This window comes from Lepidochelys olivacea, assembly GCF_965140295.1.
Source record: "Lepidochelys olivacea isolate rLepOli2 genome assembly, chromosome: 1".
Classification (NCBI taxonomy): Eukaryota; Metazoa; Chordata; order Testudines; family Cheloniidae; genus Lepidochelys; species Lepidochelys olivacea.
The window spans coordinates 142,042,734-142,058,959 of NC_140411.1; the positions used below are offsets into that span (position 1 = coordinate 142,042,734).

Sequence of the window (16,226 nt, forward strand, 5' to 3'; positions counted from 1 at the left end):
AAGAAGCCCTTCTGCCATCCCCAGATGGAGAATGCTGTCCTTCACATAATTTGAAAGCTACACCTTTCATATCAGATTTGGTTTAGGCAGTGTTTCATTAATTTGAAGTTATCTCCTCTTAGCTACTGGAAGAGAGAAAACAACTTTCTATTTCTTCTCTTTCCACCAAAGCTTCTGGGGTGCTGGAGTCGGGGGAGAGAGAAAAGAGATCTCTGCTACTTTGCCCATCTCCTATCATCATTTTTAGTAACCTAAAAAGAAAAAAACCACACACACACAAAAAAAACCCCAAAAAAACAAAAAAACAAAAACAGTATACTGCCACAGAGCAACTTCTGTTTGGGAAAGAATGTGAAAAAAGGATACATTCAGGACTGAAGTTTGCTGATAACATAGCACAAGAGTGCTGTATATGCTTCTAGCTGTCAATTTGATAAGATTTAGTAATCCACCCATGTAGCTTTTCTTAATTAAAATAAATCTAGACAAGATCTCTTTAGAAGGAAAGAAGCTGTGATTCTGTAAATGTAAATGAAAATGGAAATTGACATACTGAATATATCTGTATGCCAATCTAAGAAAAGATTTTTATCATCTTCCCAAAATTATTGGTAGCCTTTCACAACTGCATACATGCTGTGCTAAAAACAATGAAAGCTTACATTCCATTCTTTTAATTTTTTGTGAACAAAGCACATCGGTTTAACCAAAGTCTATACTTCGATATACTGTACCTTTCCTGGTGGTTCTAACAATTGTCTCAGAAAACAGTAAAGGGCTTCCATTGGAAACTTCATCTATAGGCTTCTCTGGTGGTTTGTTGGCAATACTTTCTTTCTTCATGTCCTTCTTTATTTCCTGTATGGGAGGAAAAAGGAAAGACAGCTTACAAGATGTCTCACAGGATACTCTTAAGTCTCAAGTGTCCAGTACTGGAAAAAGTCATAGATGTGAACTGTGATAAGTCCCAAAGGCTCAAAGTCTGACAGCTAGACTCACCCATGTTTTTTTATATTTCACAATAATTTGGGTTATTCTTACTCTTCTCTGCAAAAAGCAGACAGTTACACTCTTACCATTGTTATGGTAGTGACAGGTTATTGCCACTCCAGTACATGGAACAACTGGACAAATTTTTGAACTGGCCATCTATCATATTTAATGGCTTCCAAACACATGTAATTAAATGAAGTTAACTTAAAAAATCACCCAGTGGGCAACTCAAGATTGTGTCAGCTAAAATCTTTAAACTGCCTCTCCCTTCTCGCAAGAAGAAGAATATTTCAATTTAAACTGCTGTATTGTTATACGCAGTGTGTATACAGCCACAATGTAATAAATAATATTTCTTCCCCAACTCCTAGACATATTTATAAGTGAAAATGTCACAATGAAAACCAAGCAATATTCAGGCTAATAGATTATCAAAATTTTCCCCAATCAGTGTTTTAAAAGGGTTAATCTCACCAATTTAATCACATTTTTGTCTGTAAAATGTCTGCCTTCTATTTTATCAGCAACACCTAAAATTACTGTAGCTGAACAATTACCAAAAAATATTTTTCACCATTGTTCCAACATGAATACTTGTGCATTTGACAACGTAGCACAGAGTCTGCTACATGGTTACCCTTGTAAAGGCAGTTAAGTCAGTTTGTCCTGTTGTTTCTGTAGACATTTCAACACAGCAACAGGGAGACATGAAAACATTTTTTTTAAATAGGAAAATCTGACTAACACTACAAATATTGTAATGGGCACCCAGGGCAGGTATCATACCAGCTACTACAAATAACATATTTTTCAACTGACTGCCTTTTAAGGAGACTGTCTCTTTAGCAGTGGACAGGGGAAAAACAAGTGGAGTGAACTTTCATCATAGCAATACTGCTCCCTCCCTCATCACTGCGCCAAAGGTAAAGGTTTTCCCAATAGTTCACAGTTAATTCTCATTAAACAAATATTTACAGCACACATGCAGGAAGACCATTCCACAAACCGTTCATGCAGACCTTAAAATACAATCTACTTTCAGTTCTTATTTGACCCCCTCGCTGTAATATCTTTAATAATCTTCACAACATCCTTCTGAAGTCACACCGGAAGTCTGTAATGGAGTAGTCAACTGAACCTGGGTCTCCTAAATTCCAGGCTAGAGCCCCACCCTCTGACTCATCTTTAACTTTTTTGTTCTAAATTCTAACAAATATCTAAACTTACATTTTATTTCTACAATTTCAGACCCCGAAATGTCTCAGCAGTAATATTGTGAATCCTTTGATTTTTTTCTAAAGGTTTTTATTAAATGTAGCCCCCAAACAGTACTACTTAACCAGACATTGTATTATTATTCATTAATTGTATGAACCTGAGCTGTCTGCCACTTCTCCAAAATGCATGCACGTAGGATGCAATTAATGCATAGATCTCAGAAAGTGGAAGTTGTATAATGCTGCACCTTTAAGGAGTGAAAGTGTCTGTGACTGTGCATGAGCTTCCCAAGCAGTGCATAGCATCATATCCCTATGCTTACTATGCATGATCCAGAAAGTATACTCCAAAAATGATGCATGTGTTTAAAAAGGTAACAATACTTTTTAAAAACAGACTAGTCCAGTACATGGATTGTTACAAGAGTATATTTTTAAAATCTTAAAATGGCAGGAAAGAATGAACTTGTTCATTCTAAATCTGGAGTTCCCAAGCTCAATTTGCAACTCTAAGTGACAGACTGTTTGCCAGAATATCAAATGGATACTGACAATTTAAGTGGAAGGAGCTAATATGTCAAAACATTAGTCTTCTTCAAGCATGACCTCAGAGGTCCTGCCTTATTGCCAGAGGTAGTTTCCTATGCACCACTGCCAAATGGATTTTTCAAAACCTCATGTCAATATGAAACTCAATGTTCTTCAACTAACAAGAGTCAGAAATTAACTTCTACAGTCACCAGTAGCAAATAGGACACTTTTCCTTGTTGAATAAGGAGCATGGGAAAAGTAATAAGCCAGCAATTTCTGCAGAATATGATTTTCAATACAAAAAACTCCATTCACAGCTCTAAAGCAGAAAGCCTTCTGATGTGACTGAGTGAAGTGCAGCCTTCCAGAATCTGCAGAGACAACTCTAGTGCTTCTGCTCCAGTTTATAGCTTTCCCACCAAGCACCACTGTTCAATTTACAAAACACATGGAGCTGGAGGAAAGAGTGAGCCACAAGCTGGATCTTTAAAGGGAATTGGGCTCTACTTCACCAGTGAGGGATTAGCTACCTATGCCTCAAACACACACCCAGCTGATCTTAATGAGGTGGGCAAACTATCAGATCCGGGTGGGAAGGAGTCAGGAGCTTTCCATAAAAGGCTGGGGAGGCAACAAACTTATCAAATGTCTACTAGCCAGGGGCTGACAAAGATGCAACCCCATCCCACTTCCAGAGATCAAGGATGGCGGCATCCTCATGCCCATCACCTGTAGGTTGGAGTGGGGGCTGGAACTCTCACCAGCATTTCCCCTGAACTTCACGGGCATGGCTCTTCTCCCCTTCATTGTTCATATTAGCCTTTGCCTAATACTCCGCTCCATTCCACTCCACTATCTGTAGATTTTAATAGCTACCACCCCACAGCTAATTAAGATGAAGGGGGTTGTCTCTCCCCCAAACTCCTACTGATGTCAGGGGACACCAAATTCTGACTTATGCAGGGTTCTGTGCCACAAGAGGCTGGTCTTGATTAACCACTTTAGGGCAAGCCACAGATGGCTCCAAATCCTTAACTGCTTGTGTAGCTCTCCAGGAGACAACAGATTTCATAGCTGACAGAGTGTCTTCCATAAAGTTTTTTGAGTTAAACTAATGAAAAAGGGACTATACAAGAGATGAACACACACTCTACATATTTAAAAAAAAACCTGTTTTCTTGGCATCACATGAATAAAAATGGCATTTTCATGTCTCATACCAATAATATATTCACTACCTCTTGAGTCTGTGATTCTAAGGACTCCAGCAAAGATGTCCAGAAGTAGAGGAAGAAATCTCTTATTCTGAAAGTTGAATGCTGTGTATCTAAGGCAGGGGGTTCTCAAACTTCATTGCACCGCGACCCCTTTCTGACAACAAAATTACTACACAACCCCAAGAGGGGGGACCAAAGCCTGGGCCCGCCCGAGTCCCATCACCCTGGGTGGGGGACAAAGCCCAAGGGCTTCAGCCCCAGGAAGGGGGCCCAAGGGCTTCAGCCCTGCATGGTGGGGCTCAGGCTTTAGCCCTGGGCCCCAGCAAGTCTAAGCCAGCCCTGGTAACCCCATTAAAACAGGGTCCCGACTCACTTTCGGGTCCCAACCCACAGTTTGAGAACAGCTGATCAAAGGAACACCTGAACCAAATGACCCCAAACTAGCACCACAAAACCCTGCCCCACGCACCGATGAGGCATAGCACTTTTCAAAACAACCTGGTGTATGTGCACTTGAAACATCAGCTCTTAAATCAGCAGCTTTGTTCTCAGGGCAAAACTTCCAAAAGAAGCCCCTTTACAATGTCAGCAGAGAGTAATGTACACACCACACATTCTCAACAAACTGTGGAGAGCAGGACTCATACTCACACTCCCTGGGTACTGCTTAGGTTCAGTGACTTCACCATATTACCTTGAGTCACTCAGTTACTCCATGTCAGGCTGCCTGCAAACACCCTGGCTTACAACAAAGCTCCAGTCAAACTGAGCATGTACAAATGACTTTCTCTGGCACATCAGTTTGGCTCAAGTCACAGCGGAGATTTATTTTTATTCTAAATAACTTTTAAAATATTGCTTCCCCGAAGAGGCAGAGGATTCTGGATAAAAACTTAAGAGGGTGATATTGGTTTGGGGCAAATCAGAGCCATAGTCTGAACTGCAGGTGTGTGCTAAAATAATTACATGAATGATAACGTTTTGATGACAATTTTAAGGGGTCTGTAGCTAACAAATTCCTTGCCGAAACGATTCCCAAATTTGAACCCTTAATCCTATCCCAGACCTCCATGAGTCAAAGCAATTTTCAAGACAACACCAGTAAGCCTGTGGATTTTAGAACACTGAGAAACTGGCTGATAAACAGCAAGTTCATCTCCACCTTCATTATAGTGGGCTACCTCTCCCATAGGGTGACCATATTTCCCAAAGGGAAAACGGGACACCATGCGTGGCTGGCCTGAAGCACCCTCATTGCGGAGCTGGCCCCAGCTGCTCACCTGAGGTGCCCCCCCAAAACTATCACTGGTCACTCAAACCTTGCTGGTCCCCCACTCGAGGCTGTTGCTGGTCGCTGGAACCCTGTCGGCCCCCCATGTACTGGAACTCTTCTTCCCCCACCTCTGCCCCACCCCCAGCCTGCACCGGGCTGGCATCTCTGCTCACCCCCTGCACAGTCCTCTGCACCACAACCACTTTTTTGACAAATGCCCTCTTTTACCAAAAAAATCAGGATGCCTGGGACAGACCTTAAAAAAAAGGGACTGTTCCAGCCAAAACGGGATGTATGGTCACCCTACCCATATAATAAAGCAAAAGTTAGTATATAAAGCTTCATGACTATCCTATTTGACAGCTGTATCAACATGTAAGAGGATTTAAGCAAAAAATAAATAAATAAACCCTTCTTGAATGCAATCTTTCATCTTTTCTTAATCTTTCAAGAATTATTAATTACAGTAGAACCTCATAGTTACGAACACCTGGGGAATGGAGGTTGTTTGTAACCCTGAAATGTTTGTAACTCTCAACAAAACGTTACGGTTGTTCTTTCAAAAGTTTACAACTGAACTTTGACTTAATACAGCTTTGAAACTTTACTATGCAAAAGAAAAATGTTGCTTATAATCATCTTAATTTAAACTAAACAAGCACAAAAACAGTTTCCTTAACGCGTCAATTTTTTTTTTTAAACTCTTGCTGCCTGATTGTGTATTTCTGGTTCCAAATGAGGTATGTGTTTGACTGGTCAGTTCGTAACTCTGGTGTTCCTAACTCTGAGGTTCTACTGTATACTGATGACATTTATCCAGTCTGCATATAATTAGCAAATTCTGCGAGTGGTGTTAAATAATAGGGTTGCTAATTTGTGCACACACAAAAAAAGCCTTTAGCAAACCTAATTTTTTTGTATTTTTTTTGTATTTCTATTTGTATTAATATATATAGCTTTGCTTTCAGAATCTGCTCACTCACTGCCCTTGAAGTCTAACTACTGTGTCTGCATATAGTCCCCTCTACCAAAATATTTCCTCTAATACAGAGGAAGTTGTTAGGATACAGATATTCAGGCCTGTCTGTAAAGGCCTATACTCTAAGAATTTAGGTGTATTCTTAGCACTTGGCTAGTTATAGAGGTACAAAAGAATCAAAATCACTGTCTGCCGGTGTTAGGGCCTTCTCTTACCCTGACAGTCTGAGGCCCTGTGCTTAGGCTAAGGCCTCTGGCTAAGCAGCAGAGACAGCCATAAGCTGGGAAGCCAACAGTCACCTCCTCATATTCCAAACTAGTCACATTGAAAGAAGGTGCTATTGAGCTGTTAGGAATACAATCCTGTCCTGATAGTGCCTATCACCTCCAGAGAAAGGGAAGTGCCTAGAAAATGTAAAAGGATACTTAGTTTGATAGCATGGCAAGAACTCACTTATCAATAGTTGGGATGTGAAATCCTCACTTCTGTATTGTTTTGTCATTATAGTTCCCACTTTGCTATTGTTTGTCTGTATAATCTCTGTCTGGTCCTGTGACTGTTCCTGTCTGCTGTATAATTAATTTTGCTGGGTGTAAACTAATTAAGGTGGTGGGATATAATTGGTTAATATATGATATAATATCATATCATATATAATGATATAATATAATCATGTTACAATATGTTAGGATTGGTTAGTTAAATTTCAGGAAAATGATTGGTTAAGGTATAGCTAAGCAGAACTCAAGTTTTACTATATAGTCTGCACTCAATCAGGAAGTGAGTGGGTGGGAGTGGGTGTGTGGGTGGGGGAAATGGGAACAGGGAATGGGGCTGGGAAAATTGGAATCATGTTTGGCTAACGGCAGGAATGGGAACAAGGACACAGGTGTAAGGCTCTGTGGTGTCAGAGCTGGGAAGGAGGATACTAAGGAAGGAAACTGGAATCATGCTTGCTGGAAGTTCACCCCAATAAACATCGAATTGTTTGCACCTTTGGACTTCAGATATTGTTGCTCTCTGTTCATGCGAGAAGGACCAGGGAAGTAAGTGGGTGAAGGAATAAGCCCCCTAACAGAAGTGCTCAAATCTGTCACCATAGTTACAGCTAATACTTGTTGGGGGAAAGTAGTAAACCACCACCAAGACCCTGAGAAAAATCTGCTCAGAGGTATTAGAAACAAAATACGAAAGTCACCCCAGCGGTATTAATTTTTTTCTAAATTGCATGTTTAAAAAGTCTAGCACTAATGGGCGAGGGGTCTCTAGTATTTTTGTGATTACTCATAATACTACTTCACTTTATTAGTTTACCATTCTACCCTCACTAGAGGGAAGTTCTGCCATTTTTATGAAATGAACATTTTAAGAACTTACTCAACTGATTCTTCCAACAATGCATTTACAATCCTCACTGTGTAAATGGACTAAAAACAATTGAGTAAATTGCTGCAAGGTTTCCACAGCAACCATTGCAACACAAAAAGCTGTTCTGTGCTAATTTGAAGATGAAAGCTTCCAGACAGTAGGTCATTTTCATTTCTCAAAGCTGTAGGAAGCTATGCAAATGTATGTGCAAATTATTGTCACAGACCAAGATAATTTATCCAAGGCTTGAAAAAGGAAAACTGATTCTTTAACTCCCTTCCTCCCAGAATGTAATCAAATTAATCTATATGCAGTCACAAAGCTTTTGAAAAAAAAAAAAAACAACAAACAGTAAAAAACAGAGGCAAGTTAAGAAGTAATGAGACATTTTACAACTCAAAAACCAACTGCCTACCTGTACATTGCTTGAAACCAAATATGGTAATAGTAATAAGAATACAGAATCAGAAGCCTAGAGGGATGGCATGCAACACATTCTAATTATCAGAATAGAACAGAATAGAAACATCTTAACCCCTCTGATATGAAGAATGTAACTCTTCTCCTGTCTCTCATACTCCTAAACCAACTGTGTATATTTTAAGAGATACAACTTCTATTGTTATTTCCTCCAAATTGTTGTCTACAATTTAAAACAAAGCATGATTTAAAACGTATTTTTACATCAAACCGCACAGTATTTCTGCTGCAAGTCTCTTGTACTAGTCAACATCAACACCCCTGTCAACTGAAGATCAGCTTTGGCACCAATGAGAACCTTATCCAGTTAGAAAGATGATGGCTGCATTTAAAAGGGACATGCAGCGCTCAAGGACAAGGATATAAAGGTGAAGTAAAACAGTGAAGTAGTAAACCCCTGCAGGGATATACAGAAACCCATTGGCCTCTGCTGTCCACTCTCCACAAAATCCTTCAGGATTAACTGGACTTTGTGTCTCCTTTGTTATGTGTTGGGATTATCACTGTTTATGGTATTATCACAACACTAATTTAACCATAAATTCTTTTATTAAATCCGAAGGCCGAACGGCATTTATACAATTACTCTAAACGCCCCTAAAAAGCCTAAATAATATGCAATTTACTACATCCAGACACTAACAAAACATTTATAACCATTTCATCAAGATACTTACACATGGGTCAAACCCATGGGTGCTTAGAACCATATTGGTCAACTCCAACTCAGTCAGGCAGGTATTAGCAATAAATGAGGCTATGTTTAGTCATGGGTATTTTTAGTAAAAGTCATGGACAGTTAAAAAAAAAAATCACGGTCATGACTTGTACTATATACCCTTGACTAAGACTTGCGGGGGGGTGGGAGGGAGGGCTGCCCGGGGACCCCGCGGATGCTTGGAGAGGGAGATGATGGTGCATGGCCTGGGACCCCCGCTGGTGCTGGGGAGAGGGGGGCGGGTGGCAACGGGCGGCTCAGGACCCCCACTCGTGCTGGAGGGGCATGTGCAGAGCCAGCAGGCTCCCTACCTGGCTCCGCACCTCCCGTCCCCGTTCCCCTCCCCCCCGGAGGGGCAGGAGAGTTTAGGTGTGGGAAGGGGCAGGGGTTGGGGCATGGGACGAGGTGAGGCAGGCGCTGGGCAGAACTTACCTGGTGTGCTCCCCAGAAACGGCGACATTCCCCCTCACTCAGCTCCTAGGGGGAGGTGTGGCCAGACAGCTCTGTGGGCTGCCTCCGCCCGCCCAGAGCGTTGGCTTTGCAGCTCCCATCACCCGTGAACCCTGGCCAATGGGAACTGCAGGGGTGATGCCTGCAGGCAGAAGCAGCATGCAGAGTTGCCTGGCCAGGCCTTTGCCTAGGAGCTGAGAGACGGTGATGTCACCGTTTCCAGGGAGCCCCCCCAGGTAAGCGCTGCCCAGAGCCCACCTCACCCCATCCCACGCCCGCTCCCACACCCAAACTCTGCTGCTGGTGGGATTGGGGGGCAGTGGCCCGAGACTGCCCCAGCAGCAGGCAACGGCCAGTGCAAGTGGCACAGGGGCTGCCTGAGCTGCCCCTGAGCCAGGCACACTGGCCGCTGAAGAAGTCACGGAATCTATGACTTTCATGACGAACTCGCAGCCTTAGCAATAAACCCTATTTTCTCCCCTCCTTCTTGCTGATCAAACAGTTTTTCCACTGCACTGAGGTTTATATGGGTTCTAATTTTTAATATAGCACTGGTATGTGGGGTGGCGTCTTCTAATTCAGATTCACTTTGTCTTATTTAAAACCATCTGCAATCACCCCTATTGGTCAGAGGGTTTTCTTGTTTTGTTTTGTTTTTTTAAGAAACTCTGCCTTATTTCATTAGTTATTCCTGAACCAGATATCCTTCCTACTCCATTCCTTCTGGCCTTATAACTCATTATTCTCAAGTCCTATCTTTTATTTGCTAGTTACGGTCTCTCTTTACAAACTTAAGCTAACTTCAATTATCTAATTTTATATTTATTCTACATGATTAAACAGACATATAACAACCAATCACAAGGCATTGTCTGAAGGGACGGAACTAGGGGCCAGGCACCAAAAGCACAGATTGAGTGTGAGATAAAGGAGGAACTCCATTAGCTAGTCCTAATGGCAGTAGGCTCTTATATACACCAGCCACTAGAGGGGGATACAACAACTTATCAATCTCCTGGTTTCCTCTAGGACTTCTACTAATCAAAACTTGAGCAGATAACTCCAGCCGTCCTTTTTGGCTATTGACTTATTTCTAAACCACAGCCTTCTAAACATCTCACGGAGCTCTTTGATTTGTGTATGTTGCTTTCAGAGTCTAGCACATAGCCTATTTCAGTGGCTCACATGATCTCCATCTACTGGAGGCCCTAATCCTGCAAAAATTATGCACATGCTGAACCTTCCCTTCTGAGAGTAGCTCCATTGTTTTCAGTGGGAATGCTCACAACATTTAAAGTTAAGTATGCACAGGATCAGGGCCCTAGAGTGCTTCTTTTTGCAGGGAACTCCCTTTCTGCCTGAACTCACCTCGCTGCTTTTTGTCTCACTTTCTTCCTCTGGTGCAAAGAAATTACTGGACCCCATCCATCATTTGTTGACAGTGCTGTCTGCTTGATTGCACAGATGTGTGTGAAGCCCTACAACTGTTATTAGACTGATGGCCTTAGTAAAGTTGAAAGGTTTGTCATCTATACTCCATTACTCCTAATAGATATTTTATAACCTATCATGCGTTGACCTAAGATCACTGCAATATTGGGGCATAAATGAGTAGGTGAGAAGCAGTAATGAGTTTTGCGGAAATGCATAGGCCTCTGGAACAAAGCCATGTCAGACAATAATATAAACAATTTAGATTTAGTGCAAGTATAGGTGGTTTCTGTATTGTATTTTCCTGTCAAAGTGATTACATATTAATAAAATGGCAGCTGGCATGAAAGAATAAGAGGAAATAAACTCCAATAGGTGGCATATTTTACAGTGAATAAAGATAGCTGAACCATTGCTGTAGACTCCTGCATGTATTAAACATTCCCTACTCAAACCTTCCCATGGACCCAGGTGCTGAAGCACTCTGACCACGTCATATCCTGCTGAGGTTTGAACCCCAACGGCGGTTTCTACATCAAATTCAAGCATCTCACCTTCCTCTCCAAAGCCCTACATAAATCTTAGTCTGCCTACCTCTCAATTTCTTCTTCTTGCTCTCTTGCTTTTCCCACTCTCGGCTTAGCACCTCCTTTACATCTCCTTAAATCTCATCTTCAAGCAATCCCTCCTAATCAATAAGCCCTACATTTTCCCTTTTCTGAAACAGCTGTGTTGCATCTTGTATACGCTGGTCTCATCCTAAAGAACTTCAGAATAGGAACTATGTACGTAAACTGCCTTGTATATTTAGAAAGGTAAATTACTGTAGATATTTAAAATATAATAATAAACTCCATAGATCCTAAGTAATCCCTCAGCTCTATTTTATAGAAGCATGATAGACTTTTTTCCCCTCCTGTGTGTTGCTTTTCAATAGTGGTTCCTGCTCCAGGCAATAAACATAGCTCTCAACCCTTCCATTCAGAGAAAACTATTCAATGCACTTCTTCAATTTAGATTATTAGCTGCAACTAAAAACAGCCAAGAAGAGAAGAAAGGTGAAGGGAGGTGGGGGAGAAAGAAGGGGCAAAAGGCGAACAGCAGAGAGAGAGGAGGAGGAAGGAAATAAACAAACAGCTCCAACTGCCTTAGAGGAGTAGGGTGAAAAAAAATCAGACCATTTACCTATTGAGATTTAGGTTCTCTGGAGGGATATGATGTTGATGAGCCACATTACAAGAAGACAGATAGATTACGACATTCAAATACATGCTAAAGATCTTTAAAATGTGTGCCCTGTCAAGACTCAAAATGAGAAGTAAAACAACAAATGGGGAAAAAAAACAGAAACAATGTGTAATCTATGTATTTAACTAAAGAGATTAGTCCAAGTCACAAGATGCAGTTCTGGACCCAATCTTCACCCATTTCAAAGGAGTGGGGAAGTTCAGCTCTGTTATTCTATTTCAGGTCCCTTTATAGGGAAACACAGCGAAACAATGTCACAAAATTGGTCAAGATGAAAGCAGTGGTCACAAAATACCAGCTGACTAACCCTTGTCAAGTTTTTCTAGGCATCATGGCAAAGGCGAGTTTTAAGGAGGGATGTGACAGAGAATACTGAGGATACTGTGGATATGGGTGGCCAGTGAACCGGCCTTTGGGGGAGCTAGCCCACAGCCCGTCCCCTTCTCTTCTGCCCCTCCCCTGCAGAAGCCCAGACAACCCCCACTGCGGTCCCAGGCCTGGGCCGCATGGGCAACTCCAGACCCAGAGCGCCCGGCGGCACGGCAGCAGCGAACCCCAGCCCCTGAGTGCCAGTCACCTCGAGTCCTGGTGGCAGGGCCACAGAAGAGCACCGGGAACCTCAGATGGGGGGCTGGGGGCATAGCGTGGGCAGGGCTAAGCCAGGCTGTTTGGAGAGGCACAGCCACCCATGTTTGTGGATGTTTACAGGAAGAGCCTCCCTTGTGTAAGAGGCATCATGGGAAAAAGCAGAAAGGTGCTTCTTTGTCAATTTAATAAATAGGCGATGAAGGTGGACATTGTTGGCAGAGTAGAGGTGGGAATCAACTTCTCATAGTGCATTACAGATGATTGGTAGCAAAAGGATAGGCCATGAAAGGCCTTAAAAATGAAGACAAGTTTGGTCCTGATGAAAATTTACAGAAAATTTTCAGAAATACAAAATCATGAGAATGAAAATAATATCTTACAAAGGCACAAACAGTGAGATCGCAAAGGGTTTGGGAAGGCTGGAGATGAAGCAGAAACTATGAGTGATGTACTTTGCACTACAGCAGAGTCGCCTGCTAGCCCAGCAATGTTGTCTCCAGTACTCATTCCTAGTTTTTAATCCTCAACCAAGGATTTGTTCCATTTAACATACAGAGAGTAGAGTGGCACCAAGCTTTGGTGCAACAAGAACTATCTTGGGGAGGCTGATTGCAACCAGCTCTCCTGTCATCAAATAGTCTAACAGCAGTAGAGAAGACCCTGCCTCTCCCCGCCCCCCACCCCATAACCTTCATGGCACTGGAGAGACTGTGAGGCTTTCAACTGCCACTGAGTCGAAGCACTCTCTCCCTCACCATGATCACAGCAACACAGAAAAGGCTCTATACAGTTTCAGTGACCCATTGGGTCTGACAACAGCCACACCCCCACATACACCCTGCTCTGATTGTGACAGCTGTGGAGGGGCACTGAAAGTTCTATCTACCAGCCAGTTCTCTGCCCTATCATAGCAGAAAGAAAGGAAACAGACCCCCTTGTGCTATTTCTGTATGTCTATTCAAGCTCCTGAATAGCAACAATAGTGCATTGGAGGCCCCATTTTTCTCCAAAAGAGTCAAACCACCATTACCTGCTTAGAAAGTACAAGATTGTTCTTTATATAGAGAAAAACAGAATTATGCGTTTATAAGAATAGGTGTATATAATTGTGCTTCCCTCACACACAAGATATTACTTTTCTGAGACATGAATAAAAGGAAGATCACCCGAAAGAGTCAGTTCTTCTATTTAGTCTAGTATAAATATTTATGCTGAGAACATAGCAAAGGCTCTCTCGCTGATATTCAAGATGCTTCTTGAAATCATTAATTTAAAAGGCTGCATCTTTGTTCTTCCTCCCTCTTTTCACAATCACACAATCTGAAGTAGGTAAACGGATATGGAAAAATAACATTCTTAGAAACAAGAAATTGCAGACATTATGGTAAAGTATAATGCATTAAACAAGGCATAAAGCATTGCCTATGATACATGCAGGTTCAGTGAGCAACAAGAAGCACAAATTCTCTGTGCAGAATCCTCTCAACACACCAGGCAATCCTTAATAGCAGGATTTTCTAATGAGAGCAGTGACAGAGTCATCCAGTGCCTTGAGTCCTCAGTTTAGAACCATGGGAAAGAGTTATTTATTTATTAATTGGTGAAAGGATTTTTCGTCTCCAAACGATCTTCAGTGAAGGGAAAAAATAAAGTAAAATCCCTATGCAAAACAAAAACACTTCAACTTTGAAATACTGAAGTTTTCATTTCAGCCACTGTTTTTAAAAAATGCCACAGTGACAGCCCAAACATTCATTTCCCTCTCCAGTCCAGAAAAATATACACAAATTCCCAGTCTCTACTCACATAATTCTTTTTTATATCAGAGCACAAACCCTTGCCTAAACCTTTTTATGCCACAAATTACACATATTGGTAAAAGCTTATTGTTCCTTAACAGAGCTGCCTTCAAATGCATGTCACTCTATTAACCCAATAATCCAAGCCTTTACAGCCTTTGATTATGAAGACAACGAAGGAAAATTCACTGTATCTACCAAAAACATAAAACAAACTGTGAAATCCCATTAATTGCAAGATGCAGTCAAGGTCAAAATCCAGTTCCCTGTGTTTTAAGGCATCTTCTCACAAAAGTTGCATTTTTACCTCTTAAAAAAAAAAAGGGTCATGAAAATATCTTCCTAGAAAGACAATTACAGGAATGTTTGTTTACATCACCAGCTCTATTAAAGTTGGCAAGCATTAATGCAATAAAATCCTGGATTAAATCAGGGTTAAATGAGATTAGGAGTAGACACGTCATTATTCAAATCACACTCCATGCGAGCAGGGTATGCTGCCAGACTTGTAAATCAGAGATTAGAATTTAACACTATTCCTTCTGAGATCTGACAGTCTAGGCCTAAAGGTCTTTTTATAAATATTGCTGGAAACCACTTGCCAAGTTCATAGACATTGATGTTACAGCCCTGATTTTCACAAGTGCTGAGCACCCGCAACTCCAACAGGAAGTTAATGGAAGTTGCAGGTGCTCAGCACCTCAGAAAAATGAGGTTCCACAAATAATAAAGTTCTTTTATATGTCATAATGGAAAATTTGTTTCCTCACTTCCTCTCTCTTTCAATCCAAGACATTTCATCTGCACCTCTTCCTGCACAGACCAGATGCAATTCAGGCTATTCCCTGAGGCTCTGGGGCTAGGAAACATACCTTCTGGCCTCTTTTATAAATAAATAAATAAAATCTAGTGTCCTTTTGGGTCTCAACCTACTGCTGAAGTCCTTAACACTCATATCCCATATATAATTGGCATTCAAGAGTATATCCCAGAAAACGGATCATCTTCTTTGAAAATAAAGTAGTCAGAAAAGCTTCTGAGTCACTGGCAAGGTTTCTAATTATCCACATAAGGAACTGGTGTTGGATCATGGAGCATTTCTCTTTAGAGGTAGGCCGGGGCATTCTTAGGAAGTCTTTGACTTAACCCTGAAGAGCTCTTGATCGATGAGGACAGCCAATTTGCTGAGTCCCAAGAGTAGAGAGCACTTACCCTACGAGGAGGCATCTCAGAGAAAAGTCTTGACTGACGTGGAGTAATGCAGAGTTACCAACAATAACCCTTCCAGCCTCTGAGTCCCTCTCTTCAGGCAGAGGGAAGGCACACTGGCTGGGAGCAGAGATGGCTGAACTCAGTGTCCTTCCTGAGGTCTAGTCACGGATGGAGCATCTCGTGTCCTTAAGCTTACTCCATTCTGTCTGCTCTGCCATGGTTGGGGAAAGGGGAACAGGCAGATAGAAGACCAGTGGGTTGATCTGTTCAGAAGTGTGCCCTTTATGTTTTATAGTCTCTGAAGGGAGAAGAGTGAGTAGGAAGAAAGATCTTGCTCACTCCTGCTCCAAACCTGCTGAGAATGAGGTGTAAGAGTAGAAAGGCAGTGGCCATGCCCCTGAGGCTCTGGGGCATGTCAGACCTGCCTTCAGTATTTGTAGGAAGAAAGGTGCAACCCACACATCTCAGACTGAGGAGGAAGAGAAGGAGGAGGAGGTGGTCAAGATCCAGAATTATTCAATGTTTACAAATGCGATTGGCATGTTACCTTTGAAGTAATATGTCACATGGAAATTTCTTACCTCAGTTTCTCAATCCTATACTTATTCAGAACTCCCTCTTACAACACCAGTATGAAACTTGGCACAAACATCGAGTGATATCACAGCAATGTAAATTTCTTGTTTTTAAAAGTCTTCTGCGACAAGTTGGGTCTTTCCCCT

General features: G+C 41.8%; 1 protein-coding gene across 3 annotated transcripts in view; it reads right to left on the reverse strand.

Annotated features, from left to right (window-relative positions):
- Positions 1-16,226, reverse strand: part of SH3KBP1 (SH3 domain containing kinase binding protein 1) — a 336,824-nt gene that overhangs the window by 212,689 nt on the left and 107,909 nt on the right. For all 3 annotated transcript variants that reach the window (XM_084616743.1, XM_084616745.1, XM_084616744.1), the window contains one exon: positions 735-858. In XM_084616743.1, the coding sequence (XP_084472869.1) occupies positions 735-858 (124 nt within the window). The remainder of the gene's footprint in view (positions 1-734; positions 859-16,226) is intronic.